The 11,893-nt window shown below is 40.6% G+C and overlaps 1 protein-coding gene across 2 annotated transcripts; it reads left to right on the forward strand.

The window, feature by feature from the left end:
- Nucleotides 1-1,451: 1,451 nt before the first annotated feature.
- Nucleotides 1,452-9,613, forward strand: hapln4 (hyaluronan and proteoglycan link protein 4). Of its 2 annotated transcripts, none has more exons than XM_067514436.1 (7): nt 1,452-1,581; nt 2,862-2,988; nt 5,131-5,320; nt 5,537-5,709; nt 5,837-5,952; nt 6,271-6,457; nt 8,323-9,613. In XM_067514436.1, the coding sequence occupies exons 1-7, from the start codon at nt 1,579-1,581 to the stop codon at nt 8,712-8,714; spliced, it is 1,188 nt and encodes a 395-aa protein (XP_067370537.1). In that variant the 5' UTR covers nt 1,452-1,578; the 3' UTR covers nt 8,715-9,613. The 2 variants fall into 2 exon arrangements, with proteins under 2 accessions (XP_067370537.1, XP_067370536.1); XM_067514435.1 differs by having other exon boundaries at nt 1,466-1,581; nt 2,859-2,988.
- The last annotated feature ends 2,280 nt before the right edge of the window (nt 9,614-11,893 follow it).

The raw sequence follows: 11,893 nt of genomic DNA on the forward strand, positions 1-11,893 counted from the left end.
CTTTGCATTGTCGGCGATATCATCTCAAGAGCCTTTCTTATTTTACTGCCCTTTTCGTAGAAGGCTCTTGTTGAATCTTCATCACATGGCCAGACTGTGCTCAGGAGAGGCTTTAGTGTCAGATATGTTAGTGATGTTGTTCTTACACACCTCATTTCATTGGGAAGTCAATAAAGAACAAAATGCACATGGGGCTGCAGAAACTCATGAACAGATTTGCCTCTCTGCAGCAGCTTTTGACAGCATTTTCACCTTAAGAATTCAGTGAATGGGGAGCAAAAATATTTGCCTTCAAATAACCAAAGGTTTATATTAAGGCAGTAAACTGCAGAGGCCTGATATTAAACCTGGGATCATATTCAACATAAACAAATTATTGCTGGACCCAGTGATGTTTAGTAAAAAACTGTCCTTTTTTGTCCTTTCGGCTTATCCCGTGAGTTCAGGGATCAGTTCAACGCTGATTATTGTCCGCATGTTGATTTTTACATCGGATGCCCTTCTTGACGCAACCCTCCCCAATATCTACTGGGCTTGGACCGGCACTGCACAGCTGGGGAGCGGAATGGGCTGTTAGGGGTTCAGTGTCTTGTCGAGCGACACTTTGACATATAGCCGGATCAAACCACTGACCCTGTGGTCCGTGGACGACTGCCTTACCAATTGAGCTACACCCCTGAGCTGAAGATCAAATACACACAACTGCATTATATTAAAAATAATCTCATTAAAAGAGAAATTGTACATTTCTGTAAAAGTATGTCTTGAATTATTATATATTATATAGTATCAGTATTAGTGGCGAGTATTGAAATGTAAATGTCCTCAACAGAGATACTCAGACTAATACAGACTCCCTTTCTCTAAAGTAGCTACTAGCAAAAAATTTAAGAATTTTAGTGGTAATCCACTAAATGCAGTAAAGTAGCAGTGACATATAAAACAAAGTTACCTAAGTACTAACTTCAAATTTAGTAATTGCATGCCGTACATTCCACCACTGGTACTATTCAATAATGTTAATTACTGTATTATTATTGCAGCATACTTACAGTATGAAGAAAAAATCTTAATGACCTATCTGATCCTCATCTAAAAAGTTTTTTAGACTAATTTCATTGTCCGTAGTCATAGTTTCAACCAACAGTTTCCATTATTTTGATTGGCCTGTAAGAGCAACAGTGTTCTTGCTTAAAGTTGATAAGATTTCACTTTATAAAGTGAAGCAAACTGTGACACTCAAACCAATAAGCAACACTCTAATGGGCTTCAGTGATGCACAGAAAGACATTCACCACATCAGATCAGTGTGAAACCACTGCTGTGATTGACTTTGCCACACAGTCTGCACCAGCATGTGTGCTGCGTCATCGGACAACTGCGGGACCCACAAACACTGGTGGTTCTCCTGCAGTGCGAGAAATCAGTGATGGGAACTGAAAAGACAGAGAGAGGGAGGGAGGGAGGGAGGGAGAGAGGTGAGCGCTGCTGCAGAACAACATTTAGCCTGGCTGAGGAGTTAAACGGCGCACGGCAGCACATCTTCTTCATCCAGGCATTAATCCTGTTGTGATAGCCATGGTAAGTTCACTTCTGTGCTCAAACAGTACAGCTCTGCTCTGCAGTCTCTTGTGCTGCATGGTCATTGGAGTAACCTTGAGAAAACATTCTGCAGCGGAGCTATTTATTTTTTAGTTTTTTTGGGGTTTTTTTTCTACGTGCATGTAAAGTAGCTGATTTACTATCTCTGCTTTACTGGGGCCTGTCTTCATGTTTGGCTGTTATGTATTGCAGCAGTGCTGCCAGATAGGAAGCAATTATTCACAGGCGACATAATGCAGACCTCTAGCAGTGCAGAGCAGCAGCACATGACTCCTGCATTTTGTTGTAATTATGATCTTATTCAATCCACAACAAAGCAAAAGATTAAGCCTTGTATTTGAGCATGCATTTCCAGTTTTTATTTTGCAGAAGGCTTTGCAATTCATCACCACTGGTGTCATGTTTGGGGCCAAAATACACAGAAGTCTGCATATGTAGTGCACAGCCACCAATAACAGAGGGAGCTTGTAAAAATAATAAGCACCAACGACAGCAAGATGATCCTTCATTGGTCACAGCCAATGATCATTGTTCACATACATTATTTGTTCATTATTTCTCTTGAGTAATTAGTGATGATTGTGTCACTGTTCATGTATTCATTTGTTTGCGGTTGCCCTCTACTGATGCAAACCTTTTCCCTGCAAATGTTCCAAATACTTTGCATTCCTCCAACAGTCACTTGGCACCAAAGATAGAAAGTATCAAACAAGCTTTAAGTTTTGACTAGGTTTGAGGACTATCTCTTCCTTTCACACTGTGACTGTGAGCTATGCAGCTGGCAAATTTAAGCTGGTGTGTGCAGCAGACTGCAAAGCTATTTTAAAGCATGACTCTCACACCAAACACACTAACCTTATTTTGTTGTTTTGAGAAAGTTGAAGTAATCAATTTTTGCTCAACAACATAAGCCTCCAAAATTTAAACACGTAAGGTTGGGTCCTCAGGTTTGATGGTTAAATGTTTCAGAATGACTGAAACAAAATGTGCCGAAAGGATTATGCTCAACGTGATGTGATGTTGGATATTTGTGGTTATATCTGTTGTTAATTCCAAATCCATATTTGATGATTAATGCATAGGAAGCATAGTTTTTCTTAACCAAAGTTGCCAATGTTGTGCTTGATATTAGTACTATTCCTCACATATAGACATTTCTAGGTTGTGAGTGTGCCCCTGAATTGTTCTATTTTACCCTTTTTCTCCACTGAAAGTGAGTGTGTGATGTTCCTATTTCTTTCCTGTGTGCTTCCCAGCAGGTGTTAAAGCAGACTCAGGCCCTTGGGAAAATTTCCTTTTTGGCAATCATCCTGACTTCTGCCCTCTCAGTGACTTCTCTGCCCACTGACATAGACAAGGGAAGGAGAAAAGTTGTGCATGTTCTTGGTAAGGACATCTTCCTTTAACCCTCATGGGCTCATAGCAAAAGTTTATCCAAATGTTTTTAAGATATTTAAGGTACTTTCTGCAGAGGTGTTTTTCTCATCACAGTGAAATTACAGAATAGTTAAACAGCTTCTGTAAGCTATTACACTTTCACTAGCTCCTTCTCAAACCAGAGAAGAAAGAAAAGTGCACTCATTAAATCTCCTCTTGGGCAAGAAGTTCCAAACGTTTCCACACTCAAGAAACAAAGGTGGAAAGCAGAGAGTCAGTGCAAACTAACCACACATATATCTGACTGAAAAAGGTTTGGAATATTCACAGCATTTTATACAGTGGTTCAGAGTCATTTAGTCATTGTAACAACTGCCTGTGAAACTCATTTTATCAAGAGTATCATAGAAAGTCATCTCATGCCTTAACCATCATCAAAGCTGAATGGTCTTAAAGAATTCAGTTGATGATTGTGATACATTTGTAATGTTTTAGCTAAGAAACTGATGACATCACGGATTAGACTTGGCTGTCCACATTATGATTAAACTCCTCTATCTATCTGCTATTGCCCCTACAAAACCGCTCAGAGGTTATACAGGAGATTTATAATAGAATAGACTTTAATGTCACTGCGCAATAAGGGAGAACAATGAAATTGTAGCTTGCTAATCTGGTCTAATACAACCCGTAATTGGGCTCTTATATAGTGCTTTTATCCAAAGCGTTTTACAATGGTGCTTCTCATTCACCCATTCACACACTCAAACTGATGGTGGTGGCGGCCATGCAAGGTGCTCACCTGACCCAGTGTCTTGCCCAAGGACACCTAAAAACATAGCCAGGAGGGACAGAGAATCGAACCACTGACTCTATGGTCCATGGCCCTGCCTTACCAAGTGAGCTACAGCCACCCCTGTAATAAATCCTCATTACTGAAGTTGATAATTCAATAAATCAAATGTATGATCATTGTGGTGGCTGTAGTTTGTGCTGCTGGTGTACTGCAGTCTAGTGAGGCACTTCTGTTCTTTAGCCTAGCATCGCTGATATAAATGGGGTGAACAAAATAATAGAAACACCTGGCATGAAGTCATATGAAGTCAAATATTTACTCCATAAACTGTTTATGAACAATTTATACTCCATATAGTCTCAACTAAACTGCAGTTGGTTACAGTGCATAAACATGTGTTGCTTAATCAGAACTTTCCTGATAAACACCTGTGTGCTGCTCCCAGTATAATGTTTAGAGCTCCCCACTATCTGTCTTCATCTTCATGCCACAGCCTCTCACACAGCCACTCTGACTAACCGCTTGTGCAGTGATGGGGATATATCTCCAAACAGCCCCAGTTGCTTGCAGATAGCCCACTCTCAGGGCTTTCTCTGACTCCCTTGGTGCTGTTTGTCTCATCATCGGTCTGTAGCAGCACAGTTTCCGTATTGGAAAATATTGTATTTTAAGTTTTGATGCTGTCATTGATGCTGGTGATAAACAATTTTGCAGAGAGCAATGAGTAGTGACAGGACTAATTGCAGGCTGCCATGGATAATTGTAGGTGCCTTTAACTGGTCACAACATAGCAGAAAACCTCTTGCAGCCACTCATTTAATGTTTTAAATGCTAACACCGACACCGAGAGTATGCTGTGTGCATACTCTTTGGCTACATAGATACATACACAAACACAAACAGCTTCCGAACAAACGTCTGCCAAAAATGCAAATTAGGCCTTGTTATTGTCCATTTGGATAAAGAGGCCTGTGGTTACCATTAGAATTGGGTCATTTTGGTGAATTACTCTAACATTTTCGAGTGGCTAATCTGATGACAGGTATGGGCAGAGCGACTGAGTGCATAGTGCACCGGGCCCTCTGATCAAAAATGTTCTCCACTCTTGATATGCTGGATGCTGAAGCACTAATGTGTCGGTCCAGGTGAATAGCACATGCCTTATTAGATTTGTCTGACACCACAGGTGCTCTCCTTCGTGGAGACAAAAACAATATTAAAACCGATAAAGCAAACATTTGTTTTTGTTGGATGATATATGAAAAGAAATCTTACAAATTATTATATTGTGATAGTCTCTAAAGCAAATTGTGCCTTGTTGATAACCCAGCTTCCTCTCTTTCTCCATCCCTCAGAGGATGACACTGGTGCAGTGATTGTGCAGACAGCTCCTGGTAAAGTGGTGACACATCGTGGTGGCTCCATCACTCTGCCCTGCAGATTCCATCACGAGCCAGAGAACACCGACCCTGCTCGCATTCGCATTAAATGGACTAAGGTTACAGATGCACTGCAGTTCGAGGACGTGTTTGTGGCGCTTGGAAAGTAAATCTTCATTTACATTTTCTGCTAAACAATCGTTCTTTATTTATTGTTTTATGGGACAATGTGACAATAATAAAATGTACATTGTGTAATTTTCTACAGACAGCCAGACAAAAAAACAAAAGAAAAGTGTCACCTTTAAAGTATTGAGGCATTCTGAGCCATTTTGGCCTATTCAACCCCTGAGGGACAAAACTATCTATTGTATCTCTTTAGGCAGCAGCGTGTATTTGGATCGTACCGTGGCCGTGTGTTTTTGGAGCAGGCGGGTCCAGGTGATGCCTCTGTAATCATCCAGAACGTCACATTGGAGGACTACGGACGATACGAATGTGAAGTCACCAATGACATGGAAGATGACACTGGATTTGTCAACCTTGACCTGGAAGGTCAGGAGTTAGGATCACATGGAAGTGATGTTGTTGAAGCTCAGACACACCTTGACATGATGCTTGATTGGATAAATGTGTAGATTAGATTAACATGAACAGCAGCACTGTTTCTGTTCCTCTGTAGGAGTGGTGTTCCCCTACTACCCTCGTGAGGGACGCTATAAACTCAACTACCACCAGGCTGAGGATTCCTGCAAACAACAGGACGCCATCCTGGCCTCGCACTCGCAACTGCACAAGGCAAATTCACAAATTCTCCACTTCATACTGTTTAAAACATGAGGAAAACATTTAAATGATAATAATAATAATAATAATGTGTTTTTGTCAATCATATCTTCCATAATACATGACATTCATTTAGAGTCCATTTTAGTTGTAACAATGCTATTACTGCAACAATCCTCAGTTAAGAGTATGCACATGATCACTCCGTCCTCCCATTTTGAATTCAAGGTGAATGGAGTTATGTCAAGGGAGATAAACCTGAGTCTTTCTCCTTCTAATGACTTTAATCCCTTAGTTTGACCCACCAACCTACATTATCTCCTTTTACAGGCCTGGCTGGAGGGTCTAGACTGGTGTAATGCTGGATGGTTAGAGGACGGTTCAGTCCAGTATCCTATCTCTCATCCCAGAGACCATTGTGGCCGTAAGGACAACCCTGCTGGCGTTCGTAACTATGGTTATAGACACAAGGAGGATGAGCGCTATGATGCTTTCTGTTTCACTTCAAAGCTCAATGGTGAGAAAGACATTATTTATGTAAGCTGGTGGCTACAGTTGTGTGCAGTATGGGAAGATCAGAAAGTCTTTGTAGTCAGTCAATGTGATCTACAACTAAACTTAAACATGCAACCAAGTATTCAGCACTAATGGCTCATGATTGACAGAACAAAACACTAGCAGAGCTTGATTGTTGTGCTACTGTATAGAAAGAGGATGTATCATTACTGTTGGACCATGGGGAACCGAAGCCTGTGTCTCTGATCTCTGTCTGTGATCTCACAGGCCTAAGGCCATTGGATTTAGATCAGGCTATGTTGGTTCAGCCCTGCTCGGGCCACATTCTCCTCTGGGTGTCAAGCATTGCCTTTCATCTCCCAGTTCTTTGATTTACATCACATTACCTCAGAGATTGTGTGAGCGTCTCCGTCACACACGCCACCTCTAGGTTCACAGGCTCAAACAAACTTTTGAAAGTAAGAGGCTGGATTAGTTGCAGCCTGAAAGTTATGTGTTGTGTCTAGGCAGTTCTAACGAGTGTACATGTACTGTGCAGTATGAGGAGAAGAAGTCCTAAAAAGGTTGTACTATGTCACTAAGTCAAAATAAGAGGACATTGATACCACTCTTATAGTTGTATGGTAGCACCTGGTTAGCTGAGCATAGAGGGGAAACAAGAGGACGCAGTTGGCCTAGCTTTGTCCATTAGTAATGTAATAAGTAATTAGTAATGCAAATGCATTTATTACTGTATAGGCACCGTAAAATCTCAATAATTAACATGTTACTTGTTTGCTTCATCTGTGTAAAAACTCAAGTATAATTTGCTGTTTTACACTGGATTATGTGCCAGCATTTCTTGGCTTGGAGAACAGATAAACAGTGGAGAATCCATCATTCTCCCAGCTGGGAAGTATTAGTGAGATTTGTCTTTATTTATGTTTATGTTGAGATTAAACAAATGTACTACTGAAAGTTACTTAGTCTGCAGTAGAGGTTCTGACCAGCAGATTTTTTAGTTTTAAACTAAACTAGGCCTTGTCTTTGTGCTATGCTAAACAATCCGCTGCTTTAGTTTTATATTTAACATTTGCCCGACCCTTTTTTTTATTTATTTAACACAAAAAACAAAGCAAATAATGATTCTCCTGAAATCTGTCATCATTTATTCCAAGCAACTTAAAAATTAATTAATTATAAATTAATCTTAATAATGTGTTAGATGTTGTGGATGGTCTGTTGTGTGCACGGAGTTTCAGCACGATTCATGACCGATACTGTTGCTCAATCGGATGGTATTTGCTCAATGTCCCCTGGGAAAATATGAGATAATATTCTGCCTGTCTAATAGCCCCCAATCAAATAAACAACCCCACAATCGATAGCTGCGCTAGCGGCAACATTGAGGCTGTGGACGTGATTTTCATGAAAGCAGTTATCCCTTTGGTCTTGGTTAGGTTCTTTAGAAGCTACCTCGTGATTCAACTCACTTCAACCAATTCAATCACCCAGGACACCCATGGCTTTAATACTGCCAAGCATGAGTCTCCCCAGAGGTGAGGGGAGAGCAAAAATGGAAGTGTTTTAAGAGTAATTTTGAGTGAGATTGCTGTCTGCCGACTGAGTATTGCCTTTCGATATTGAGAAGATGGCTGGTTAGGCTGATTTGATATTCTTAACACAATCAGGCAGAGGGGTCATGAAAACTGAGAATATATACCCTCAGAGCTTGGCTTGTTTCTGGGACTTCCCTCTCTCATACACTTCTTTATCTTTCCTTTCCTTGGCCTCCTCAACAATGCACTTGCTATGCTTGCTTCCACCTATTCACATGTTCTTACAAAAAACGGCCACTGCTCTCCTCTCTGTCTGTATCTCCTTCAGGCAAAGTATACTTCCTCAAACGCTTTAAGAAAGTGAACTACGCGGAGGCGATGAAGGCTTGCGGTCGTGATGGTTCGGTCGTGGCCAAAGTGGGTCAGCTGTATGCGGCATGGAAGTTCCAGCTTCTAGACCGCTGTGAAGCTGGTTGGCTGGAGGATGGCAGCATCCGTTATCCCATAGTCAACCCCCGTTCCCGCTGTGGAGGATCTGAGCCAGGCGTCCGACACCTGGGATTCCCTGATAAAAAATTCCGCCTCTATGGGGTCTACTGTTTCCGCAGAAACAAGGATTTAACAGCAGGTGGTAGTGAAATAACGAAAAGCTCTACAAATAGTTTGACAAGGAGGAAGAGCAGCAACAGCATCCACATGAATGTCACAAGGGTGATTTAAAACAGAAAGACAGAGCAGTAGGGGGAGGCAATTTTAGATTTGACTGCAACAACTGTTGCCTAGCAGCCAGACCCCATTCATTGCTTTCACACTAAAACACTCATACAAGATGTACTCATTTGCACATTTACCAGAGTGAAGAAGTGGGGGGGTGTAAAATTAAGGGTGACATCTTTATTAGGATAATTTTCCTTTCGTCTCCAGCCAGTCAATCATCTTAAGGAGTACTGTAAGTATGTTAGCACATCTGTTGCTGCAAAACTGCAGCTTGATCATCACTCAGGCACACATCAGTTCAGAGAGTCTGCCATGAAAGTCCTTGTTTACGTGTGTGTGGAACAGATTTTGGCTCCTGAGCTCTGGGCCCCCAGTCAGAGCCAGAATCCCAGTGCCAGGGCGAAAATATTCATTACTTTGTGAGATAATAGGATCTGCCTGACTGTATGGAAAAAATCCAAAATGCCCTGTAAGTTTTCATTGTACCAAGTGTAATTGCCTGTATCTGGGTGCCATGCTTGGTTTGCAACCTTCTGGCACAAGGTGAGTTATTTTTCTCATTAACTAAGACAATGGCAATGTTATCATCAAAGCTGAACAGCCAATAGTGATTATTGCACTAAAATATTTGCACTTTAAATACTTAGAGCTTTATTTTATGATGGCATCTTAGCTCAGCCTGAAGCAAGCATGTATTGTTTAGCTGAGAGTAGCTGCTGTGGCTGCATTCGCAGAAATACAAAGCTATAATATTTGCTATTTACCTCACATACTGCACTTTTAAGCTGTCTGGGCCACCGATTGCACTAACATGTAGCAGCCTTTATTACAAAGTATGTTTGCCGCTACAGAACGGATGGAAGTAAAATAAAACTCTTGAAATTGTTGATTTGTGCAACATGCATTCTGGTGCAGTTATTCTTTTTTCATCTATAGGTAACATGAATGCTGTGTCCATACACATCATTAGGGGTCAATAAATGGTCTGAGTTTAAAGCATATGAGATACTCATATGGTCCTTTTATGGAAGGCACTTTATAACTGGCTTCACTGAGCCATTTATGCACAAACATTAAAGGCATCGAGCAACCATGCAAAGTGCAGGCCTAACCATCAGGAGCAAATGGAGGTTCAGTGTCTTGCTCAGGCAGATCAGAGGATCAAAGCACTGACCCTGCATTTAATGGACAACCTGCTGTCTCTAGTGAACCACAACTACTCTATGTATCATCATCCTACAGGGTCTCTACAACGTGCACGTGGCCGATACAGACTGAGACAAGATTATAGTGAGTTTACAGTCATGTTAGCAACTCGTACTCACGTTATCTCACATACCAGCTTTTGCACGTGCCTCCATGAGTAATGTGTGTGTGATGAACTGCAATGACTCCATGTGGACATGTCCACTGTGCACTAAGTGAAGCACATCTGTGCTGAGATTTATGATTTGTTGAATAATGGAGGATAAACAAAATCCTGGAGTTTCTGATTTACAATTTACACCACCAATTTGTACAGTTACTAATCTGAATGAATTCTGAAACTCTAGGCCGACCAAATATGCAGGAAAATTAAGAGACAACAGAAGAGAACAGGTAGGAACAGACAGACAGGTAATTCAAACAGGTACAAGGCAAAAGTGACGAAGTGACCTAATGATGATGCTGCATTAAAAGTCACTAAACTACGTGTACTACAATTCATTCTTAAAGGAGCATATCTTATATATCTGAGATATCTGAGCATAATTCATGGCAACTCGCAAAACAGTCAGTCTCATGATGGTGCCGGAGCAAAAGTCAGCGGCTTATATTAAACTATTATATATAGTATAATAGTATATATATTATATATACTATTAAACTTCTATGAATATGTGCACAAATTTTAAAAGATAATCCATTCAATAGATGTTTCAGTCTGGACTGAACCGGTGCACCAATCAACCGATGGATCATTATCATCATCAGCATTGTCAATCCTACAGCCGATACATAAATAAATAATAAAACTAAAAACCAGGTTCATCATACTTTGTCCTTTAAATTGCATGTAGAGGTTGCACATTGTCATTTTGATGAACGAAACTCAAGATGTGTAATGGACCTCATGAAACTTTGTGTTAACAATGGTTAATAGTGGCCATAAATCAATTATATGATTAGAAATCACATGTAATAAGTGGAAAGTGTTTGCCAGAGAGAGAGAAACTGCTGAGCGGTGAACCTGGCTCTGTGTGAGAACCTGCTGGTGCGGCGCCAATGCTGCACAACAAACCATGTCATCGCCATAGCAACCAGCAACATTTAAGTTCATGGCAAGTTCAGTATCATGAAATAATTGCTGTCAGTGACAAACTTGAGCTGTAAAAAAACAATCCCATCTATTTGCTGGAGTCTTTTTTTTATATTTCAAAGAGAAAAAGAAGCTTTAAAATGACCTGGATGATCAAAGTTGATGATTTTAATGATTCGCTGAGTGCTCTCACCAGCCCCATTAGTCTGTGCTACTGTGTGAATTTAGAGTCACAGCCATTAAATTAATAAGCAAAGTCGTGCTTGATGCACATTTATAATTTATAGAGAATTACAGTATGTATTCCTGATTTCAGCACTAAAGTCATTTAGATGTTTTTATGTGCTCAGGATTGTGATGTAATGTGATTTGAAATTCTATTTACATGGCATTTAGCAGTGAACTCAATCTTATGCAAGAGGAAGGTCACCATAAATACTGTAGCAGTCAGAGATGTGCTTTTGTTAACAAGAATAATATGACTAATACCAGCTACATATTGGACCAACTGAGCGCTCAAAGAAACCGAGACATTCCACAGATGGTGTGCTCAACAGGCCAGGCAGTAGAAAATCCTCATCAGCTAGAAACTTACAGAGGTACTACCTGTGATTAAAGCTTATTTGTGCTCCTTTTATCCACCCACAAGAGAAACATTTGATGTAAAGATAGAAAGAAAAGACAGACAGATGCAAAGACAGAAGCACTGCAGAGAAGTGATTGAAAGTTGGCTCAGAAGATGACAGTGCTGTCTTCATTTCATCAGGTCTCCTCGAGGCCTTTTCTTCTGAGCATGAAATTAAATTAGGTGACCCTATAACAACAGAGTACTGCCACACAATCAATTCTGTGGGATGAAAAGGCACTGGCGCTCTCTTGGCTG

This window comes from Channa argus, chromosome 8, assembly GCF_033026475.1.
Source record: "Channa argus isolate prfri chromosome 8, Channa argus male v1.0, whole genome shotgun sequence".
In the NCBI taxonomy this organism is placed as follows: Eukaryota; Metazoa; Chordata; class Actinopteri; order Anabantiformes; family Channidae; genus Channa; species Channa argus.

Coding starts and splice junctions, on each gene's coding strand:
- hapln4 (XM_067514435.1), top strand. Junction 2,989..5,130: donor AAAAGTTGTGCATGTTCTTG/GTAAGGACATCT, acceptor TCCATCCCTCAG/AGGATGACACTGGTGCAGTG. Junction 5,953..6,270: donor CGCACTCGCAACTGCACAAG/GCAAATTCACAA, acceptor CTCCTTTTACAG/GCCTGGCTGGAGGGTCTAGA.